General features: G+C 44.6%; 1 protein-coding gene across 2 annotated transcripts in view; it reads right to left on the bottom strand.

The window, feature by feature from the left end:
• Nucleotides 1-21,417, bottom strand: part of SLC12A2 (solute carrier family 12 member 2) — a 151,994-nt gene extending 130,577 nt beyond the window's left edge. For both annotated transcript variants that reach the window (XM_040344823.1, XM_040344831.1), the window contains exons 1-2: nucleotides 21,278-21,417; nucleotides 18,210-18,897 (exon numbers count right to left, since the gene is read on the bottom strand). In XM_040344823.1, the coding sequence (XP_040200757.1) occupies nucleotides 18,210-18,836 (627 nt within the window). In that variant the 5' untranslated portion in view covers nucleotides 18,837-18,897; nucleotides 21,278-21,417. The remainder of the gene's footprint in view (nucleotides 1-18,209; nucleotides 18,898-21,277) is intronic.
• Nucleotides 21,418-24,032: the final 2,615 nt, after the last annotated feature.

Raw genomic sequence — 24,032 nt, 5'->3', positions numbered from 1 at the left:
CAAGTTCTCCTGCATATCTAAACTGTCCCTGAAGGCACCAAATTCTATCTTCATTGCAAATAAACTAAATGCACCTAAAGGCAGGTAAATGCACAGCATGAATCAACGTGCCCTTTCAAAATGGGGCATGCGCCGTTGAAGTAGTCGCTGGGGGAAATTGCAAATAATTCCAAGACCGTTTAGGTTTACAACCACTTTAAGGCTTGCATGTTGATGGGGACAAGGGCCTCTTCCTGACAACCCTGGGTGGTGGTTGGGGGGGGGGGGTCTCTGGGCAGGGGCTTATCGGAATCTGGAACCCCCCCTTTAACAAGGGGGCCCCCCACCCTATGTAAATGAGTATTTAAATGTAAATACTAAAACAATTGCATGCCCCACTTTATATACACAATGGGACCAGAGCATGTATGTAAAACGAAAATGTACTTAAAGTGAAGCAATACCTTTTTTCACTTCTGGGGCGTCAGGGACTGTAGCGGGGGTGTCCGAGTTTTTTTCCCCCCCAAGTAGCAGGGAATCTGAACTATCCATGCATGGATTACTCAGCTGCAGCTTTAGATTGAGAGCCACTTTACATACACTCACGGGTATGTCCTTACTCGCAAGTGTATGTAAAGTGAGTTTACTTAAAGCGGGGTATGCCTGTATAGTGAATGCAGGGTCCTGGGCTTAGTAACACTTAAAGCATCTGAAATCCATGAAGTCCATGCAGAAATTACAAGAAACACAGTTAGCTTCCAGTAAAGCTATGGGATATACAGGAAACGTACTTGTTTCTTTTTTGGTTTAGTGTCCCTTTAATTCAGCCAGTGCGAAGGCTTTAATTATTTTTCACTAAATAGGAAAAAAGTATCTTGAAAAGGTCTTCTGTAAATGCAAGCATCGATGCAATACAATTTAGATTTCTAGTGTCAAACCTAATGACATAAAGGGTAAATGTTCCACTATGTATTCTACACATACACGTTTAGGTTTGATTGCGGCAAAACAAAGGAGTGTTTGAATACACACAGCTTACAGGACACACAGTATAGCTTCTGGAAATGCTCAATCTGAAATGCTTGTTTCACACAATTTAGAATAACTTGTAAACCTGGAAGGGTCAGCGAGTAAACATCTCAAGGTACCGTATATAAAAGGAGCCCTTCAGGACATAAGATAAGACCTGTGTTTATTAATATTATTCTAAGGCTGCTTTCCCACTGCTCCATTGAAAAAACACACACGGGTCTTTTTGCCACATTTTGCTGCGTTTTCTCATGTGTCTCTTGCACATTTTCTGGACTCCTGACTCCAATTACGCACCTGTGAAATGTCGACTCAAAACGCACCAAAAACGCAATGCAGCTGCATTAGCAGATATATTTTTGGTGCATTTTCTATAGAATTTAATAGGATATGGGATTTTGTTGTACTTTTGTAAAGAGCACCAAAGATGCAGCATGCAGGACTTTCAGAGCACAGTGAAAATCGGCACTGCAGCAATATGGTCAGGGTCGCTTTTGTGGAACTACAAGTCCCATGATGCATTGCAGGGCTGACAGTTACAATTATGAGTCCTACAGGCAGAGGCATGATGGGACTTGTAGTCCTGAAAGAGCAGGCCGGCCACCAGTTTGACACCCCTGCTCTAGCTTCTTCCGTTGATAAACAATAGCCCTACTGCAAGGATCACCAGATAAAAATAAAATAAAAGCCTAAAAACGAATGCAGCCATCACATCCAAGTATTGGTAAGCTGCAGTATAATGATGGGGTTTTTCAGTTGGATAAAAATCCGACGGTTTTCCCGACAGATTTCCTCTCAGGCTGCCTTGCATAAACACGCTCAGATCAAAAGTCCGCCCGTCCAAAGCGTGGTGACGTACAACGGCACTATAAAAGGGGAAGTTCCATTCCAACGGCGCCACCCTTTGGGCTGCTTTTGCTGATCCTCGTGTTAGTAAAAGTTTGGTGTGAGAGATGATTTGCGCTTTCAGTCTCGTGCTTTTCAGTCCGTGACAGCGTGACGAATGTGCTAAAAAAAAAAAAAAAAAAAGATTCTGATCTCTTTTTTTTGCCCGGCAGTTTTCCCATGGGAAAAACTGCGATGGAGCATACACACGGCCGGGATTCCTGACCATAAGCTCTCATAGCAGTTTTCCCGTCGTGTGTACGAGGCATAACAGTTTGCTTTTGTGTTTAATACTGCTTTAAAGAAAAGTAAATCCTCTAAAACATATCTTAAAAAAATAAACCTGCAAGAGAAAGGCATAATGAGCTAGTATGCATAGCATACTAGCTCATTATAAATTACTTACCTGAGATCGAAGCCCCCAAAGCGACTGTCGTTCCTCTGCGCCACCGCCGTCATGATACCCAAGTGATTTCCGGGCATCGCGGCTCCAGCGCTGTGATTGGCCGGAGCCACGATGACGTCACTCCCGCGCATACGCGCGGAACCGTCAGTGACGGCACGATTGCCTTCACCAAAAGCTTGCTCAATGCGCCGTAGACATCGATGCAGGCTTTTCTGCAAATATCTCTTAAACCATGCAGGTTTAGGAGATATTTTTTGCACCTACAGGCAAGCCTTAATCTAGGCTTACCTGTAGGTTAAAGTGGTCTGTAAGGGTTTACAACCACTTTAAAAAAAAAAAAAAAGGAGCAAAAATACGTACATTGGTTCCAACATTCCAACGTCTACAAGGTCCCTAGCTGGCATCATCTCTCTGGCTTCTTCTTGATTGGCCAGTGCAGAATGTAAACTGAGATGTGCAAGTGCAACTCTATGTACATTTTATATGGGATTGCGAACATTGCATGTCTTTTCTGCAATAAAGATCCCGCCTGTTCACAATTTTATTTTTTCCAACTTTGGTTCCACTTTAAACCATTGCCATTCATAATAAGGACTGAAATATCTTTAAAACAAGCCATTCCTGGCCTCCAATGTGAAATCATTTATCCTCAGAGATCCCCAGGGATCACACAAAGAGGGAGATAGAAAAATTGCCCATGGTTCTGTTCTGGGTCACAGGTCAGCACTTCCTTTTGTTCTCCTGTGACCCAGAGTCTGCCAATAGCTGCCATGTCAGCTGACGTCAGAACCACTCCAGGCTCTGGAAGGATCCCGACCATATTGCTGCAGTGCCGATTGCCGCTGTCCTCCCCGGCTCACCATAGTATTTATACCAGTCAGATTTTATATTAGTACAATGAGACAAGTGCTTTATTATTCTGGTGGACGCAATCGGCCGCTCATAGAATGCCTACATAGCATTTTACCATGATATGACGCAAACATTGAAAATAAACCACAGCTTTCTAAATAGTGCAAATCAATACTTCACTGTTCAGTGGGCAATGTGGACATCATGATTATTTTCCTGCAATACTAAACCCAACCAATTATCAACCTTACCATAAACAAGCAGATTACAGCTACAAGCTGATTTTGAAAATTTTTGGAACATTTAACTATTTTTACAAATTGTTTTATTTTCTCTGAAACTGTGGCTTTTCATATCCATCTTTTATAAATCTAGAAATAGCGGGCAATTTTCTTTAAGGCCCCTTTCACACTGGGGCGTTATTCGAGCGAAGCCTCATCTGCAATCCCAATGTGCTGGTAAAGCACCGCTAAGACCCTAACGTTTTAGGGCGTTTTTGCAGTGCCTCAGTGTGAAAGGGCAAGGCGTTTTTACAGCGCTTTTCAATTCATTTCAATGGAGAGGGGCGTTTTTGGAGCGTTTTTTTCAGCGCCCAAAAGCTGCTCCAAAGATGCTGCTTACAGGACTCAGTGTGAAAGGGTCCATTGAGATGCATGGAGAGCGTTTTACGAGCGCTATTTTTAACGCTAAAACGCTGTAAAAACGATTCAGTGTGAAAGGGGTCTAAAGCTGAAGCAGATCAAGAGTAACCAACCCCTTTAAAGCTGTACTCCTAATGGATATAAAATACATAACTTAAAGTGGTTCTAAAGTCAAGACACTTTTTAAGGTAAAAGCATTCCCTGCTGCATTAAAAGAGGTTGTAAACCTCAGACATGAAATTAACAAAAGCTTATCCCTCTAGGGCAGTGATGGCGAACGCGTGGCACGCGTGCCGCTCCCGGCACGGCAAGCTGTTTCGGTGGGCACGCCGCACGCCATGAAAAATTTCAAAGAACACACTAAAATCCATTTGTCCCCACCGCTCCCCAAACTACAACTCCCACAGTTCTCTAGGGCTATTGATGACGTGTCTGAGTGGGAGTGACAAAGAAGAAACTCCCGGGGGTGACGTGCGTGCGTGTGTGCGTACGCACGCTGATCCAATCAAAGAAGCTGTCTCATCCACACCGCATAAATCAGCGGTGACGTGACTGGGAGCACACACGGCTGGAATCAGAGGAGCCTTTCGGCGGGAATTATAAGCTGCTGGAGCAAGGTCAGACACTGGGAGACAGGAGTTAATGTGCAGTGTACGGTGCAGTTATCTTGTTAGTCCTAAGCCTGCCCCACTCTCAGATATCAGGTGCTAGCTCAGCAAATAATCAATTGTGCAAAAAGAACATCCTCATTACTGTCATTGGGAAACATTGTGCCCCATCATTGGTGTTATTCAACCTCATTATTGGTGTCATTGGGAAACATTGTGCTCCCCTATTTTTTGTCATTATTGGTGTCATTGTGCCTCATTATTGGTGTCCTTAGGGAACATTGTGCCTCATTATTGGTGCCATTGCCTCATTATTGGTGTCATTGTGCCTCATTATTGGTGTCCTTAGGGAACATTGTGCCTCATTATTGGTGCCATTGCCTCATTATTGGTGTCATTGTGCCTCATTATTTGTGTCCTTAGGGAACATTGTGCCTCATTATTGGTGCCATTGCCTCATTATTGGTGTTATTGGAAAACATTGCCTCATTATTGGTGTCATTGGGAAACATTGTGCTCCCCTATTTTTTGTCATCATTGGTGTCATTGTGCCTCATTATTGGTGTCATTGTGCCTCATTATTGGTGTCATTAGGGAACATTGTGCCTCATTATTGGTGTCATTGTGCCTCATTATTGGTGTCATTGGAAAACATTGTGCCTCATTATTGGTGTCATTGTTCCTCATTATTGGTGTCATTGTGCCTCATTATTGGTGTCATTGTGCCTCATTATTGGTGTCATTGTGCCTCATTATTGGTGTCATTGTGCCTCATTATTGGTGTCATTGTTCCTCATTATTGGTGTCATTGTGCCTCATTATTGGTGTCATTAGGGAACATTGTGCCTCATTATTGGTGTCATTGTGCCTCATTGGTGTCATTGCATGTGTCAGGTAGGTGAGTGTAATGGTCAGGTAGGTGAGTGTAATGGTCAGGTAGGTGGGTGTAATGGTCAGGTAGGTGGGTGTAATGGTCAGGTAGGTGAGTGTAATGGTCAGGTAGGTGAGTGTATAATGGTCAGGTGAGTGTAATGGTCAGGTAAGTGAATGTAATGGTCAGGTAGGTGAGTGTAATGGTCAGGTAAGTGAATGTAATGGTCAGGTAGGTGAGTGTAATGGTCAGGTAAGTGAATGTAATGGTCAGGTAGGTGAGTGTAATGGTCAGGTAGGTGAGTGTAATGGTCAGGTAGGTGAGTGTAATGGTCAGTGTATGTTGCACAGTGCATTCCTGATCCCTGCAGTCTGAGCGAATCTGGCAGAATCGTACATTTCTAGTCCCTTAGGGCTCATTTAGATAAGTCCCATCCTCTGTACAGAGACGCTGGCAGGTTTAATTCTGTGTTGGCACTTTGCAAGAAATAAATTGCTCTTGTGTCGCGGTTTGGGCACTCGGGCTCAAAAAGGTTCGCCATCACTGCTCTAGGGTGTACTCAGTCCAGTAATTTCTGTCGGCTGCTTTGTTCCTCTGCTCTCAGCATGAGCAACTTATGGCAAGTTTTCCTGACACCAAGTGAAAAATGGTGACAGGGGAGGGACCTCCAGTAGATTGACAACCTCAGCTCTGTTCCTGTGTGCCGTGTCTCTTCCCTCCAATCAGCACTCAGAGCTCTCCTCGCTGAGTAACTTCAGCACTCTGTACTTTTTTTTGAACTCTCATACAAGCTTTAAAGTGGAGGTCCACACAAAAAGTGAAACTCCCCGCCCCATCCCCCCTCCGGTGTCACATTTGGCACCTTTCACCCACTTCCGGGCATAGACTCCCACTTCAGTCACACCCCTCCCCTTTGTCTTCTGGGAAACACACTGGTCCCAGATGACAGCGGGGACCAGTGAGGACGTGCAGCGCGACTCGCGCATGCGCAGTATGGAACCAGGAAGTGAAGCCACAACGCTTCACTTCCTGATTACCTCACCGAGGATGGAGGCGGGGGCAGCCGAGAGATTGCTCTGCTTTGGCTGCCAACATCGCGGGCACCCTGGACAGGTAAGTGTCCATTTATTAAAAGTCAGCCGCTGCTGTATTTGTAGCGGCTGGCTTTTAATATTTTATTTTAGGTGGGCGCCCGCTTTAACCACTTCCTGTCCAGCGACGTACCCGTCGGCTTCTGCTGCTGTCAGCCAAAACCAGTCAGGAGCGGGTGGTGTCTATGGACACACACACACACACACACACACACACACACACACACACACACACAACTCAGGAGCACTTGAAGAGGAGAAGATGAATAGAAGGCTTCCTCTGGCTGGCTGAGTTGGAGATGTCCACCTCAGCCAATCAGAGGAAGCCTTGTATTCATTGATAAAAATACAAGGCTTCTTGTGAATGGCTGAGAAACACTAAGCATGACTTCATTTAGTTCCAGCAGCAGACGGGAAGTTCTGGAGCTAAAGATCAGCCAAATAGTGAGGCATCGTGCATTTTCATGAAGTCAAACTGTAAGAATATGCAAACTTGATATCTGTAGACACCATTGCCCTACACCTCTTCACAATAAACAGAGCTGTGGAGGAAATCAAGGCCAACATGAACTTTTCAAGTATTAAGCTTTTCTGCTTTCTATTATACAGGTCAGTAGAAAAGACACGGCAGGTCATTCTAACCCTACAAGCCAATGAATTAAAGATAAGTTCATTAGTACTCCCTCTTGTTGGACAAAAACGCTTCACAGTATGTACAATGTATTAGAGGATGAATATGCTTGATTGGCTAGAAAAGGTCTCGGTGACAAGCAAGACTTCCCAGCCAACAAAACCGCTAATAATGAGAAAAAATTACGTTTATTTGTATTTCACTCCTAGATTTACACAATGCCGTTATATTACATGTTATTTGTTATTCACTTAGCACAGGGCTGGATAAATCCCAAGAGCCAGGTTGCTAATGATCCCAAAAATTACAGCTTGTACCTTTTTGAGGTTCTCTCCAATAGATGTCAAATTAAGATGACTTAAAAAAAAAGGAAGGGCAACCTGCTGACCCCTGGATTGGACAGACTGAGACCAAATTCCATATTAAAGCGTAACTACGCTTTATCCAAGCACCACAGACTAAAAGTGCTATTTTATTCATTTTTAATATTAAAAGTCAACTCCCCCTATCATTTCTGACTGTGGCCATCTCGAATAAGGGCAAATTATGTATGTAGCATTTACTTCCTGGAATCCACCTGCCCTTAGCTCAAGCATGCAAGCAGGAGGGTGTGCTTAGCTTGGGAAAGCCACTCCTCCTCTCCTGAAGACTCCTGGGACATAATTTCCCTAGGCATCGAAACCAATAAGTAACTGAAAAAATAAATAAAATTAAATAAAGTTTAAAATAAGCAAATATGATATACTTTTTCATCTATTACTAATGCTAGCAGCATAAGGATTAAAAATAGTCGATGTTAATTGAAAAAAGTAAAGTTCTGCATTAATTTGTCCAATCCTAACTCAGGGGCTGATTTACTAAAGCTGTGCATGGTAGCCAATCGGCTTCTAACATCAGCTTGTTCAATTAAAGACGAAGTAAACCCTCCTCAAAAAAAAAAAAACGCCCTGCAAGACAAAGGCATATGCATAGCATACTAGCTCATTATGTAGAACTTGCCTCCGATCGAAGCCCCCGCATTGGTCTATGTCTCCCCCTCCGACCACTGACATGTCATCCCTGACTTACTTCCGGGTATCGCGGCTCCGGCACTGTGATTGGCCGGAGCCGCGATGATGTCACTCCTGCACATGTGTGCGGGAGCCACCGTTATTGGCATGAAGACTGGAGCAACACCCCATAGTGTTCACTTTCAGAGTAGTTGGCGAATACTAGTGATCAGTTGACTAGCATGCCCTCATCACTCTACCATTAGAGGGATTGGACAATCCCCCCCAAGAAAGATTGACCTGAGGATGGAAAAAATAACCTTTTTTTTTTTCTTTTTTTTCTTTTTTTTGGTGATTTCATCCAAGCAGCCTCTACTTCCAATATTCTCGCTGAAATTAACATACCCCAGCAATCTACAGTAGAGCACAGTGCATGATCCAGGGGTAGGTTGAAAGAAGTAGAACACAGAATACACAGCCAGCCCCTGATGATGCAAGCAAATTAGATGGAGGCACGGGGCCCAGCATGTCAGCGAAGCACAGCATGACAATGCTGGATTTTTTTTGGGCACGTAAATATTCGTTTTGAGGATAACCCAGTTAAAGCGGGGGTTCACCCAAAAATAAATTTTTAACATTACATTCAGCCGAGTTGTCCTAAAGACAATCAGCTGTTTTTTTTCCCCCCGTACATACCTTATTTTCACCGCCGCTTCCGGGTATGTCTTCTGCGGGACTGGGCGTTCCTATCTGATTGACAGGCTTCCGACCGTCGCATACTACGCGTCACGAGTTGCCGAAAGAAGCCGAACGTCGGTGCGGCTCTATACGGCGCCTGCGCACCGACGGTCGGCTTCTTTCGGCAACTCGTGATGCGTAGTATGCGACGGTCGGAAGCCTGTCAATCAGATAAGAACGCCCAGTCCCGCAGAAGACATACCCAGAAGCGGCGGTGAAAATAAGGTATGTACGGAAATAAATAAATAAAAAACAGCCGATTGTCATTAGGACAACTCGGCTGAATGTAATGTTAAAAATTTATTTTTTGGGTGAACCTCCACTTTAACAAGGTGAAGGGAGTTTAAAAAAAAATGTAAATAAAATAGTTTGGTTGGAAGGTTCTTTTATTTGTTGAAGAGTTAGAGCTTGTGGTTGTTGTCATCTATATACCGAACAGGGAGATTTACCTTCACTTCCCCTAAGAAGAGGAAGTACCGTATATACACTCAAGTATAAGCCGACCCGAATATAAGCTGAGGCACCTAAATTTACCACAAAAAAAATGGGAAAACTTATTGACTCGAGTATAAGCCTAGGGTGTCCATCTGAATGCCTCACTTTACCTCACTGTGTCCATGTGCATGCCTCACTGTGCCCATGCCTAGACTGACGTTTAACATGGGAGTCTATGGAAGGGGTGCCCGGATTTGGAAAATCGGTGCTCCCCAGCCGTAGGTCACCCAGACTACAAACTTTGCACACATGTAGAGGATAAATGGCGCTACATGTGTGGCAAGTTTCGGGTCCAGGGGACCTACGGTCGGCCGGTACCGGGTCCCCAAAGTCTGGGAGATCAGGCGCAAAAAGGTGACTTGAGTATAAGCCGAGGGGGCATTTTCAGCATAAAAAAAAAAGTGCTGAAAAACTCGGCTTATACTCGAGTATATACGGTAAATACATAATCTCCCCAAAGGAGACAGAGACAAAAATATATTTTTTGTAAAATGGGGAAGGTTTGGGACCTTATTTAATGTTTTTGGTCTTCATGGCAACTGTATTGCTTATTTCTTGATCATGTTTAACAAGCACAGGAATTGAGGGAAAATGTATCCAATGGGGCTAAAGACAGAAAAAAATAAAAAACAACACACACACACGATATTTTAACTCAACTTCACTCTATCCTAAACTTTAAAAAAAAAAATTGTTGAGTTTCAGCGTGCCTAAAATACTATTGACACTTTTCAAAGACAGTTTTGATAGAACAAAATGTTATTTACTAAGGCAGAGAACAATGGGTGAATGGCTAAAATGGGCAGACTTGATGGGCTACTCAGTCTTTTTCTGCCATTACTTTTCTGTTTCCATGTATGCAAAATCCACAACAACCCATCAGAAATCTTAATTGGTTTGATTGCTCTAACCTCATAGGGAAAACCAATTGGTTGCTATGGAATGCTGCACTTTGGAGTCACAGAAGGCTACATAAATAGAATGGCTGTGAAATGCGCATGCTCCAATGACATAACCATTATGGAAACCTCCAGCCAAACAACTTCAATGCAAACGAGACATATGCTATGGGTCCAGCCTAAAAAGGGTGTGCATAAACAAGACTCCTTTATACAGGCCGGTCGGACAAGTCTAGGAGCCAGTTTATAGACTTTAGGAGGTGTGGACAAGTCATACAAACGTAAATGCAAAATAATGAAGATGTTAATTAATGGTCGTGTGATTAGGGAACCTATAGGCTTTATGCCTACTGGCTTAAAAAACGTGTTCTGCCTATAGAAGCAGCTCAGTGTTATCCTATGTGTCCATGTACATACGACGTTTACAGGCATATTTTGAGCTCAATGTTTAGAGGCAGGAAAAAAAAAGAAAAAAGAAAAACATTCTGGTTTGCGTTTTTGATTGGAGCTCACTGGCAGAAAAATCTTAAAACTCTTCTAAACTCTGTACACAAAATGCTCATATACAGGCATACCCCACTTTTAAGTACACAATGGAGTTTTTTTTACTAAAGCTGGAAAGCGCAAAATCAGGCTCACTTCTGCAGAGAAACCAATGAGCTTCCAGGTTTTATTACCAGGCTTAAATGAACAAGCTGGGGTTAGATTTTGAAATAGCCAATAGCAGGTTGCTAATAAACACAATGGTATTTTGCCCATTTACACTGAAACAAATTTAAGTCTAGAGCTGCCGTTTGAGTTTATTCCTGGATTTTTTGTATCTGTTTTGCAACAATAAGTTTTATATATTAATATACTATGTATTTATGTCCAATTTTTAAATAAAAGTTTGGTTATTTTATTATATTGACTTGGAGCTTTTCAATTCTGGTTATTTTAAATCAATGAAGCCAATTAAAATGTCTCATGTAATACATACAATTATAAAAAAAAAAAAAAAATGAAATAGGGGGAAAAAACAAACAAAAAAATCATTTTCGGTTTTGGCCTGACTTTTTTTTTATTTTGGTTATATATATATATATATATATATATATATATATATATATATATATATATATATATATATATATATTACACACACACACACACATTTAACACATATTACCCCAATTATTGTTGGTGCTGGAAAAAACAAGTGCATCTAAAGGCTATATATATATATATATATATATATATATATATATCACATTTTTATTTTTGGCTTTAGATGCACTTGTTTTTTCCAGCGCCAGCAATAATTGGGGCAATATGTGTTAAATATGTAGAACTTCCTTGTTTTGCTCACAGTTGCATCTTTTGAGTCAATCTTTGGTTCTAAATACTAGTTCAAGGGGTCAAGTGGAAAATGCCAAAGCATACAGACTCATCTAGAATGTGTACCTTTAACCTGTGGCCGTTTTCATCAACAGCAGCTGATGTGTAAATAGTTTGGGTCCCTCCAGGCGCCTGCAAATACTTTTGGTTTCTTTCAGAGTGCCCCAGGGACCCAAGATATAACATGGGCACCAAGTCCACCGCACAATACTTGCTGACTATTGCCGGCCTCCTATGGCCTCCTCTGTCTTGCACAATAATGGTGGCCTAGATGAGCCAAAAAATGCCCAGATGGGTTGTAAGCACCGGACCAGAGCAGGCAGGTGGTTGCTGGCTCTATGCCAGAGCACCCCTGTTTTTCTGGGGGGTCCTAGAGTCCTCTGCTAGAATACAAAAATACATATGCAGGCACCAGGGAGAAATAAAATGTCAGCTGAGGTTTAGTATAGCCGACATTAATACATACAGTTCTCCAGCTGAAGTTTTAAAGTTAATAAGACAAATTTTACCCAGGTATGTAAAGATTTTAAGTCAGCAGCTACAGATATTTACCATTGTTTTGGCTTTGCGAGCCAGCGATCACTTCGATGGTTCGCAGCCTGACCGGTACGCCACATGTACATGGCGGTGGACTGCTTTGAGACTGGTCCGGTAGCCTCCTGTGATGTATTGCATTATTCTAGGACAGGGTTTGACAAATTTGCTTGGAATCTAGGAGCCAGCTAAAAAAGTTAGGAGCCAGAAAACGCACCCCGTCCCGACGAGCTTGCGCGCAGAAGCGAACACATACGTGAGTAGCGCCCGCATATGTAAACTGTGTTCAAACCACACATTTGAGGTATCGCCGCGAATGGTGGAGCGAGAGCAATAATTCTAGACCTCCTCTTTAACTCAAAACATGCAACCTGTAGATTTTTTTAAACGTCGCCTATGGAGATTTTAAAGGGTAAAGGTTTGTCGGCATTCCACGAGCAGACGTAATTTTGAAGCGTGACATGTTGGGTATGAATTTACTCGGCGTAACATTAACAATATTAAAAAAAATTGTGATAACTTTACTGTGGTCTTATTTTTTTATTAAAAAAAGTGTAATTTTTTCCCAGAAAAGTGCGCTTGTAAGACCGCTGCACAAATACGGCGTGACAGAAAGTATTGCAACAATCGCCATTTTATTCTCTAGGGTGTTAGGAAAAAAAATCTATATAATGTTTGGGGGTTCTAATTAGAGGGAAGAAGATGGCAGTGAAAATAGTGAAAAATGACATATTAAAATTGCTGTTTAAGTTGTAATGCTTAACTTGTAATGCCAACAGCCACCACCAGATGGTGCCAGCTCACAGAAGGAAGAGCTGGGGACTTCACAAGGCCGCAGCCTCAATTACCGGCCGTCACGGGCCCACCGCGATCGCGCGGCGGGGGCCTAGTCCGCCGCGATCCTGGGGAAAAGGCGCTCTGCGGACTAGGCCGAAGCCGCGGCCTCGCCTAAAACATCCTGCCCGCCTAAAAACATCCTGCCCGAAGCGATCCTGGGAAAAGGCCGCGAGCGGCAGATGCCGCTCGCGGCCTTTTCCCAGGATCGCGGCGAGCTGCAGGCAGGTTGTTTTAGGCGAGGCCGCGGCTTCGGCCTAGTCCTCGGAGCGCCGGTCCTATGGACCAAAAAAAAAAAAAGCCCACTCGCCAGGACGCTATTTCTAGTCGCCATGGCGACCAGGATTTGTCGAGCCCTGTGAAAGCTCTGGTGTACTCATTCCCTCCAAAAAATAGGATTTTTGTACTCACCATAAAATCCTTTTCTCTGAAGTTCATTGACGGACACAGCACTTAAATCTTGACCTTCGGTTATATTGCCACCTTCAGGAGAGGACTGTAGTCCTCTCCTGAAGGTGACGATATAACCCAAGGTCAAGATTTAAAACGGGGTTCCAACCACAATTAGCATTTTTTAAATGTATGTCCTTTTCATCATGCGTTTTTATAAAATAAATCCGGTCACTTACTATTTTACAATCCGCCGCCGCTCCGCATAGTTATTCAAAAAAGATAGTTTTATAAAACTATGTCCACACCGTTGTCATTTTGCTTGTGGGCATTGTGAAGCCCACAAGCACTTACTTCCTGGAAGTCTTGGATGAGGAGTGATAATTGGGTTGCGCACTGCATCCTGGGAAATGATGACACACATTTCCCAGGAGCATTAGCGGGAGATGTCAGGATCCTAAGTGATTCCAAGGGCAGATTTCGTGGGACTGCATAGAAACAGGCATTTCCAGATGAGAAAAAACATTTTTTTTTTCCTTTTTTAGGTCTAATGAGCACAATATTGAAAAAAAAATTGGGGTTGAAAACTCCACTTTAAGTGCTGTGTCCGTCAATGAACGAAAGAGAAAAAGATTTCCTGAAGGAGGAAGATTACGAGGGGAACTTTCATGCTTGAGTGAAAATAAAAAGGTGGACAACATGAACGTTTGCACAACCTGTGGCCATCAGCTGTTGCGGAACTACAACTCCCATCATGCCTGAGCCTTTGGGAGTCATGTTTGTAACAGTCAGCCAATGCCTCATAGAACTTGTAGTTTACAACCACTTTAAGCACCCATGCGAGTCTAAGGCTTGATTTTAAAGTGACAGTAGACTCCGTTATACCACTTGCACCTACAGGTAAGCCTATAAATAAGGCTTACCTGTAGGTATTGTGAATATCTCCTAAACTTGCACTGTTTAGGGGATATTTAGAGTGCATGCAGCTGGTGACGTCACTGGCACGTGCGGTATAAAGGTTCGGCATACAGTGCCAGGCCTTCGGAAGCCCTGTGCCGTAAATGGCAGCTCCCGCATGCGTGGGAGTGACGTCATCCTATCCATGGCCACGCATGTAGCCGGAGGCCGCAAACCTGGGAGGAAGATCAGGGGAAGATGGAAGCCCTCTCGGTGGCGACAGTGCAGCACTACTGGAGGGCTTGGTTTTGAGGCAAGTCTCTCATAATGTGCGATTATGTGATACATTAAAGCGGTTGTAAACCCGCATATACAATTTTTTTTTCCACCTGCAAGGCAAAAGCCATAATGAGCTAGTATGCACCGCATATTAGCTCATTATGAAATACTTACCTCGGAACGAGGAGAAGAGAACTTACCTGGTCCACGCCGAGCAAGATGTCATCTTGACTGGGCGTGTCTTCCGGGTATCGCCGCTCCAGCGCTGTGATTGGTTGGAGCGACGATGACGTCACTCCCGCGCATGCGCGCGGGAGATTTCATTCCGGCAAGGGCCGGCGGCAGTCGGCCCTTCAGCCGAGGATCCCCCCTGCGCCGCTGCAATCAGCGGCGCATTGCGAGGGGAATATCTCCTAAACCGTACAGGTTTAGGAGATTTTCTTTATACCTACAGGTAAGCCTTTATTATAGGCTTACCTGTAGGTAAAAGTCAAAAAGTGGTGTTTACAACTTTAAGTAGCACATGAGGACGTTGCCTTGCAGGGTATTTTTTTTTACAAATGTGGTTTGCTACGGCTTTAAAAGCGATTGCATAGTCATTTTTGGAACTTTTACCTACAGGTAGGCCTATAATAAACCTTTACGGTTTAGGAGATATTCCCCATGCACACAAGGGAATTCTCGGCTGAATTTTTTTTTATGGGACTATACAAATCGCTTTAACTGGATATGTAGTGTGTTGCCAAAATGTGCTCTTGTACATTATGGCATTATGTAAATGTCAGAGAACACACAAATGACAAAAACATATACAAGCAAGTCATTATCAAGACACTCCAGGGTTCGTCAGTATTGTCAGTCTTGCACTTTTCTGTGACTTTACACTGTTATCTTGTCTGCAGTAATATGCCTGGAACTCCAGATTCCCGACCTCCTTGTCTAGAGTGCTGTGCTGGGTTTGGAGATGGCGATAGAATGCCACCTATGTGTATTGTAAACAGCCCAACATGCACCAACCAATGTAAACTAAACAGCAGCAGCACCACAAACAGATGTCAGCACTAATGATCTACTAGCAGACCACATACTAAGCAATCCATTGTAACTAAAAGTCCATAAAGAACTTAATTATTGTGACATCATCCTTACAGGTATAAGAAGTGCAAATAGAGTGAATCTAAGTTTAAGCCTGTTCAGTGGATACCATAAATAGTTGTAAATTAATTCACCAAAGAAAAAGGATTAGTCACGCATTTTCCTAAGAACAGACCGGGCAAGTGGGAATTCATTAACAGTTCGGCAAAAGGTAAATCTCAGGAGGGCAGGTAGTCATGACTCCTATTTTTCTTACCTTTGTACTAGAGATTGTGTGTGTATATATTATATACATATACACACAAACTAATATGCAAGGGTGTGTGTAAAGTATATTTTATTGCATGCAATTATGACCTAACAAGAGGCATTTGTACTTGGTTTCACCAGAGTGTACACTGAAATTAAAGAGCAACTCCACTTCTGATGAGAAAATAAACATTCCCCTCTGGGTGATCCATGTACATTGCAGGGATTTTAACAAACTTTGTTACAGATTCTTATCTTTTATTATTATGAAGAAATAGCCGTTTGTTTGTCTGTAGCCATGTGTAGAGAGACTCTGTATGCAAGTGATTTCATAATTACCAATCAGCTGCTGCACCTGCATGGCTCTAATGAGTAAAGTGTGAGGGTCTGCATCCCTTTAGCTGTGATTTCCCTTTGGAGTAATGAATTGTTGTGTTGCAGGGGATGCTCAAAATCTGACTTGTGTCTAATGCCTAGTACACACGTGCGTTTTTTGCCGTCGGATAAAAATCTGACGGTTTTCCCGACAGAATTCCTCTCAGGCTGCCTTGCATACACATGCTCAGATGAAAAAGTCCGCCTGTCCAAAGCGCAGTGACGTACAACACATACGACGGCACTATAAAAGGGAAGTTCAAATCCTACGGCGCCACCCTTTGGGCTGCTTTTGCTCATATTGTGTTAGTAAAAGTTTGGTGAGAGACGATTTTCATGCGCTGCATTAAACAATGCATTAATTTGCAGCGTGACGAGTATGAAATCTCCATTAAAGCGGATGTGCCATGGAAAAAAAAAATATTAAAAGCCAGCAGCTACAAATACTGCAGCTGCTGACTTTTAATATTAGGACACTTACCTGTCCTGGAGTCCAGCGCCGATCGCAGCAGAGGACGAGCGATCGCTCGTCTCTCTGCTGCTCCCCCCGCCATCCACGCTGAGGGAACCAGGAAGTGAAGCGCTGTGGCTTCACTGCCCGGTTCCCTACGGCGCATGCGCGCGCCGCGCCGGCCGATTGGCTCCCGCTGTGTGCTGGGAGCCGAGTGTTCCCAGCACACAACGGGGGGGGGGGGGGGGGGGGGGGGGCGACGGGATGTGACGGAATGCCCGTCTTTTTCCCGTGAATGTCGGGCCGGAAGTGGGTGCAAATACCCGTCTGCACCCCCCTCCCACCTGAAAGGTGTCAAATGTGACACCGGAGGGGGGGAGGGTTCCGATCAGCGGGACTCCACTTTAGGGTGGAGAACCGCTTTAAGAAAACTAGTTTTACCAGAAAGCGCGCTCCCATCCCATACTTGATTCTGAGCATGCACGGTTTTGTGCCCGTTGGAAAATCATACAGACGAACGGTTTTCCCCGCTCGGATTTTTGAACCGACAAAAAAAAAAAAAAAAAAAAAAAGGAGATCCTGATCTCTTTTTTGTCCGGCAATTTTTGTCCCGTCGGAAAAACTGCGATGGAGCATACACACGGCCTGGCTTCCCGATGAAAAGCTCTCATAGCAGTTTTCCTGTCAGAAAAAACGGTTGTGTGTACGAGGCATTAGTGTAGAATTCTGGAAAAATCAGTAAGCCAACAGGAAGTGACATATCTGGGGGAAGTTCTGTACACCATCTCTGTACACTACGCCTCCAGGTGGCCATATTGCATTACAGAAAATTGCAAAGGTACATTTTAATAACATCCAATTACAATATGGCTTGTGTCACAATCGTACACACTATATTTTTTTTATTTTCCATTTTTCGTCCCACAAAAGTGGAGTTACCCTTTAAATCAGATCGGTTTCAATAAGAACATACATCTCTAATCCTATTAGTGCATTTGCTCTTGCCAGCACACTTACACCATCCATCACAGAGGACCATTCATGTTTTATTTAAGCTTTATTGAAACATTATAAAGCTCTGAAAGCATTAGGCTCGGTTCACACTTTTGCAATGCGGAAACCCTGCGTATCCACTGCGGGTTCCCGCATCGCACCCGACTCACACAGCAGTTCACACATATGCGAACTGCCGGGAGTGTAAATACATTGTAATGACACCCCCATTTCAGCTTGCATATTGCACTGCAAACTGTCAGTTCGAACATGAATCGGATCGCATGGGTGTTCACGACCATGCGATCCAATTCTGGTGCGGACCAAAAAAAGGGTCCTTTGCGAGTTTGGGCCGAATGCAATGAGATTTCAGCCATACTACCTGTATGGCTGAAATCGCATCGCATGGACATCAAATGTGATTTGCACTGCAGTGGGAATCACATGCGATCTCGCAGTAGTGTGAACCGGCACTTAATGAATATATTGTATGAGTTTTGCACCATATGACCCAAACCATTATCAAGTTACCAAAACACTACAGTTTACATTTAAGAGAGAAATGCTCCTGGCAATGGACTAAGGTGCTGAATGCAGTAAATGAAAAGCAATTTGTCTTACCTTGTCAATTTCATCATGCAGCTCTGCCAAGCTGGGTCTCAGCAGCTTCTCCCCAAGGTCTGCAGCGGTGTGCCGGTAGTGATCAATCCTCGGCACAGCATCAATAGTGTTGTGCCCAAAAGTCCGCAGGTAATAAGTATTGGTATGAGTATCGTAGTGATAGTGATGGCCAGCTCCCCCAGAATGTAGGCTACCTTCGCTTAGTACTGTATCTCCATTCTGAAAGCTTACCCCGCCACCTCCTTCGCCACTTGGCATCTCAGGAGAGCTGCCCTCAGGATCTGCAGGGTCCACAAAATTTACCCTAAACCGTCCTTTAGCCTCCTCTCCACCGGAGCCTCCTCTGCCCCTATGAGTGAGACCATCAGTTGGTGGTGGTGGTGTTCCTTCTCGGTCCCCAGAAGATGAATCACGGGATAATTCACTCACCGGGTCTACCTGAAAGCGGCTCTGGCTTGGAGTGGGACCCAGGGGTCTTCCTTGTTGGGGATCATCGATCTGTAGTTCATCTCCATCCATAACTGGAGGTGGCGGAGGAGAGGAACGCAAAATTTGAGAGTGTGGTGGCGAGGTGGAAGATATCCCTTTCTCAGCTGGCGCTGAGGCTAAACTTGTTTTCTTCTCCATGTGCGGTGGCTTATCTGCTGCTCAGCGATGATGACGGAGGTCTGTGGTACCGACGTAGAAACTGTGGAAATAAATGGAAGGAGGCGTGAACAATGCATCCAGACTTTGGCAGAAAACCCTAAACTTCACCTCCTCTCATTCTCCGAGAGCTACTCAGCCCAGCAGATGCTGCTGTGTTTTGTCACAGATGTTCCTCCTCCTTGGAACGTAGAATACACCTATGGCCAGCCGTGCACACACCCCGTCCTTCTAGACCACCTCTTTACAGCTGAGGAATGATGAATGTGACTATTGTCAGACGACAGGGGAGGAGGAGAAGAGGCGGGAAAGGACGCCTCTCATTTCCATGAAGGGACAACTACAAGCCGTCTATCTGTGTGTGTGTGAGTGAGAGCTGCTCCCCACTCTACCTCTCTCACATGTCGGATCACATCATCCAAGGGGATGCCATGTTACGGCACACGACTCATATTACTAGCATGCTATTAGGCGTGCAGCTGACTATTGATTGTATGAGGCTGACATCACCAATAAGCAGAAGTGCCATCTCCGGGTGACCTTGGGATGGGATGGGACGGGACTGTCTATCTATCATGCAGCATGAGTCACTGTGCAAGCCATCCCCAGCACAGTGCTGCTTCCACAGCTACATACCATCACCACCAATCATCATAGGGACTGATTGCAATGTCTGATCATAGGGACTCAGAGACCAAGTACAAGTCTAATCACAGTGCGTCAACATAGGGACCGATCACAGTGCGTCAACATAGGGACCGATCACAGTGCGTCAACATAGGGACCGATCACAGTGCGTCAACATAGGGACCGATCACAGTGCATCAACATAGGGACCGATCACAGTGCGTCAACATAGGGACCGATCACAGTGCGTCAACATAGGGACCGATCACAGTGCGTCAACATAGGGACCGATCACAGTGCGTCAACATAGGGACAGATCACAGTGCGTCAACATAGGGACAGATCACAATGCCCGATCATAGGGACCGAACACAATGTCTGATCATGGGGACCGATCACCATGTCTGATCAGATTCATAGGGACAGATCACAATGTCTGATCAGATTCATAGGGACAGATCACAATGTCTGATCATAGAGAGGGATCATAGGGACAGATCACAATGTCTGATCATAGAGAGGGATCATAGGGACAGATCACAATGTCTGATCATAGAGAGGGATCATAGGGACAGATCACAATGTCTGATCATAGAGAGGGATCATAGGGACAGATCACAATGTCTGATCATAGAGAGGGATCATAGGTACTGATCACCACGACTATGCACAAGTTTGATTAGAGATGCATCAGAATCACTGACCATAGAGATTGATCAAAGCGTCTGGTCACAGGAACTGATCACAATGTCTGACCATAGAGACTGATCGTAGTTTCTGATCATAGAGACTGGTGACAATGTCTGACCATAGAGACTGGTGACAATGTCTGACCATAGAGACTGGTCCATGTTCCTGATCATTAGGACTGGCCCCAGTGTGCGCCCATACACCTCCATAGAGATGCATGATAGTAGGGTTGCCAACTCATCCCTTTAAAACAGAACACACATTAATTACACAGGTTCTGTGGCTGATTAAGGAGGTAATTAAACTCACTTGGTGCCTTATTTGCATTAAATTAGCCTCAGAACCTGTGTAATTAATATGTGTTCTGTTTTAAAGGGATGAGTTGGCAACCCTACATGATAGTGACTGACCCGTGTAGCCGATCATTAGGACTGGCCCCAGTGTGCGCCCCATACACCTCCATAGAGATGCATGATAGAGACTGACCCGTGTAGCCGATCATTAGGACTGGCCCCAGTGTGCGCCCCATACACCTCCATAGAGATGCATGATAGTGTCTGACCATAGAGACTGACCCGTGTAGCCGATCATTAGGACTGGCCCCAGTGTGCGCTCCATAGAGATGCATGATAGCGTCTGACCATAGAGACTAATCCGTACCCGATCATTAGGACTGGCCCCAGTGTGCACCCATACAACTTCATAGAGATGCATGATAGTGTCTTATCATAGAGACAGATCCATATCTGATCATTAGGACTGGCCCCAGTGTGCGCCCCATACACTTCCTCTCTATACACACAGTAGCACGTTACAGAAGTGATCTCCCCGGTGTAATGATGGAATTACCGCCCCCAAGTACTGCAGTAACACCCCTCCCCCCGGGCTGACCACCGCCCCCAGCCCGGCAGATGCCATGTGTGCTCCTCCTGGCTCCCATCACACATGGCTGCAGCCCGTACACAGGACTGGGAGGATGGCAGTGTGTGTTCCCGGGGGATGCCGACCTCTGCTTCCTCCATCCGGGCGGGAGAATAGAGCAGCAGTAGCCGGTCCCCTCACCCCGGGCCGGCCTCCCTCTCACCCTCCCTCATGGCCGCCTTTACCTGCAGTGGGTCCGGCTGGCCTCGTCGGAGCGCGGTGTGTGTTGGCCGTGTTCCGGTTAGATGCTGTGTAGAGGAGGAGCCCTCTCCGGTCCTCTCTCTTACAGCGCCGCAGCTCCGGCTTGTGTGGAGGGGGAGGCGCATGCGTTCTACGGGTAACTCCCATCATCACTGCCTACACTGGGCGACATTAACCCGTCCCTGTACCTGAGAGCGGCGTGTCTATGGAGGGTGGGGGGACTGTGGTCCTCTTCCCCTTTGTATAATATCCAGCTCTATACATCTACAGCGTGTCCTACTACAAGGGGAACTCCGGGAGAGCTTCTTCCATTGCTCCAGGCTGCATGGGACTTCTCATACACTTTCTGGGGGCTCCTCACTTTTTACTACCACAGCAAATATTTTGTAGTCCAATTAAAGTTCCTCCTTACATCAGATTCAGTTTGAAGAGGAATACCGTTGTAATGGCAGTAGCGTATATTGATTGGTTTGCGCAAAAATTATAGCATCCACAAAATAGGGGATAGATTTATTGCATTTTTATTTATTTTTATTTTTCTACTAGTAATGGCGGCGATCTGCGATTTTTTTTATTGTGACCGCGACATTGCGACGGACATATCGGACACTTTTGACAATTTTTTTTGGGACCATTCACATTTATAGTGCTATAAAACTGCACTGATTACTGTGTAAATGTGACTGGCAGGGAAGGGGTTAACACTAGGGGGCGCTGAAGGGGTTAAATATGTTCCCTAGGGAGTAATTCTAACTGTAGGGGGAGGGGACTCACAAGGGGAGGAGGCCGAATGGTTTTCCTCTGTACTGGGAACACACATCGGTCTCCTCACCTCTGTCCTGCTGTAATCACGGGCAATTGCGTGTGCCCGGAGGACATCGCGGCCACCTTGACGGCCGGGAAGCCCAGGATGTCATATGACGTCCACCCAGGATGGGAGATCCCATCTGTGGATGTCATTTGTCTATGGGCGGGTAGGGAAGTGGTTAAATGCTTGTAAAATACTATAATCCACTCTATTACAGTATTATATAATGTACAATGTCAGTGTTTCTTTAATATAATTGCGGGGAAGAGAGTTCCGGCGGGTCACAGAAGTGCAGAGCGGCGCTATAACAAAGGTATTTGGCACAATTATATTACAGAAACAAACACATCGTACATTATATAATACTATAATAGGGTGGATTATAGGATTTTACAAGCATTTTAACCACTTCCCTACCAGCCCATAGTCAAATGACGTCCACAGATGGGATCTCCCATCCTGGGTGGACGTCATATGACTTCTGTGGGTGGATCTGTTGTCTGGCGCTCGGTGGGTGGAGTCGTGATGTCAGTAGACTCCCCGCCCTTCTCTACACTCCCCTTATCAACATGTTTTTTTGCTAGCATTCTGCAAGGGCAGGAATATGCAACATGTATAAAACTCACTAAGTCATGAAGACTGATGTGAACTTGTGTTTCTGCAAGTGAAATCTGCATGTCGGTTTCCATCAGTTCTTCTGCAGGTATGGTGTGAATGGGGCCTTAAGTGGCTCTAATGCCGCGTACACACGACCGTTTTTCGGGTTCTAAAAAATGACTTTTTTTTTTAATGTCATTAAAAATGATCGTGTGTGGGCTTCAGAGCATTTTTCGAGTTCTAAAAAATGGGCAATTTTTTTTCCAAACATGCTCTATTTTTTAACGACGTTTTTAACGTTGTCGTTTTTAAGGTTGTAAAAAATGGTCGTGTGTGGGCTTTAACGACGTGAAAAAAACGCGCATGCTCAGAAGCAAGTTATGAGACGGGAGCGCTCATTCTGGTAAAACAACTGTTCGTAATTGAGTGAGCACATTCATCACGCTGAAAAGTGTGAATCGTCTTTTACTAACACAAAATCAACTAAAGCAGCCCAAAGGGTGGCGTCATCCGCATGGAACTTCCTTTTTATAGTGCCGTCGTACGTGTTGTACGTCACCGCGCTTTGCTAGAGCATTTTTTTTTTCACGATCGTGTGTAGGCAAGGCCGTTTTAATGATCGGATTGAAAAAAACAACTTTTTTTTCTAGATCCTTAAAAATTTAATTTTTTAGAACCCAAAAAACGTTGTGTGTACGCGGCATAAGGCTTCGTTTAGACTTGTGGTTTGGAGGGTGGCAAAAATGCGCTGTTGAGCCACGGTTTTTCCACCCCCAAGCTGCAATAGGTAGCAGACAGGAATGTTGGCTGTGATGGTTTGCTTCACACCTAGGCAAAGTTCACCCAAGTAGTGATCAGCGGTCAGCAAGCCTGCTGAATGCTACACATTCAAGCAAATAGAGAAGTGCCACAAACGCCCCACAACCATGTGGAATGCACATGGCTGGAGCTCGTTTGTTAGACAAAAAGGGGTTAAAACAGCAGGTGAGGAGGCACTTCCTCGCTTCGCTGCCTGTCAGTAGCCTCTGAGGAGTGATCTGAAAGCGGATCAGGCTTCAGAGGAAAGGGAGATTTAGACACACATCTACGTTAAATCTACCCATGAGGATTTTTTTATTAAACCTTAAACCTCCGGACCACCCTATAGCAGATTTACTGCAGGATCACATATACAGTGATGAAAATAAGTATTTGAACACCCTGCTATTTTGCAAGTTCTCCCACTTGGAAATCATGGAGGGGTCTGAAATTGTCATCGTAGGTGCATGTCCACTGTGAGAGACATAATCAAAAAAAAAAAAATCCAGAAATCACAATGTATGATTTTTTTAATT

Source organism: Rana temporaria, chromosome 1 (assembly GCF_905171775.1).
Source record: "Rana temporaria chromosome 1, aRanTem1.1, whole genome shotgun sequence".
NCBI classification, from domain to species: domain Eukaryota; kingdom Metazoa; phylum Chordata; class Amphibia; order Anura; family Ranidae; genus Rana; species Rana temporaria.
Note: the sequence above shows the minus strand (reverse complement) of the source record. Positions and strands in the feature narration are given on the sequence as shown.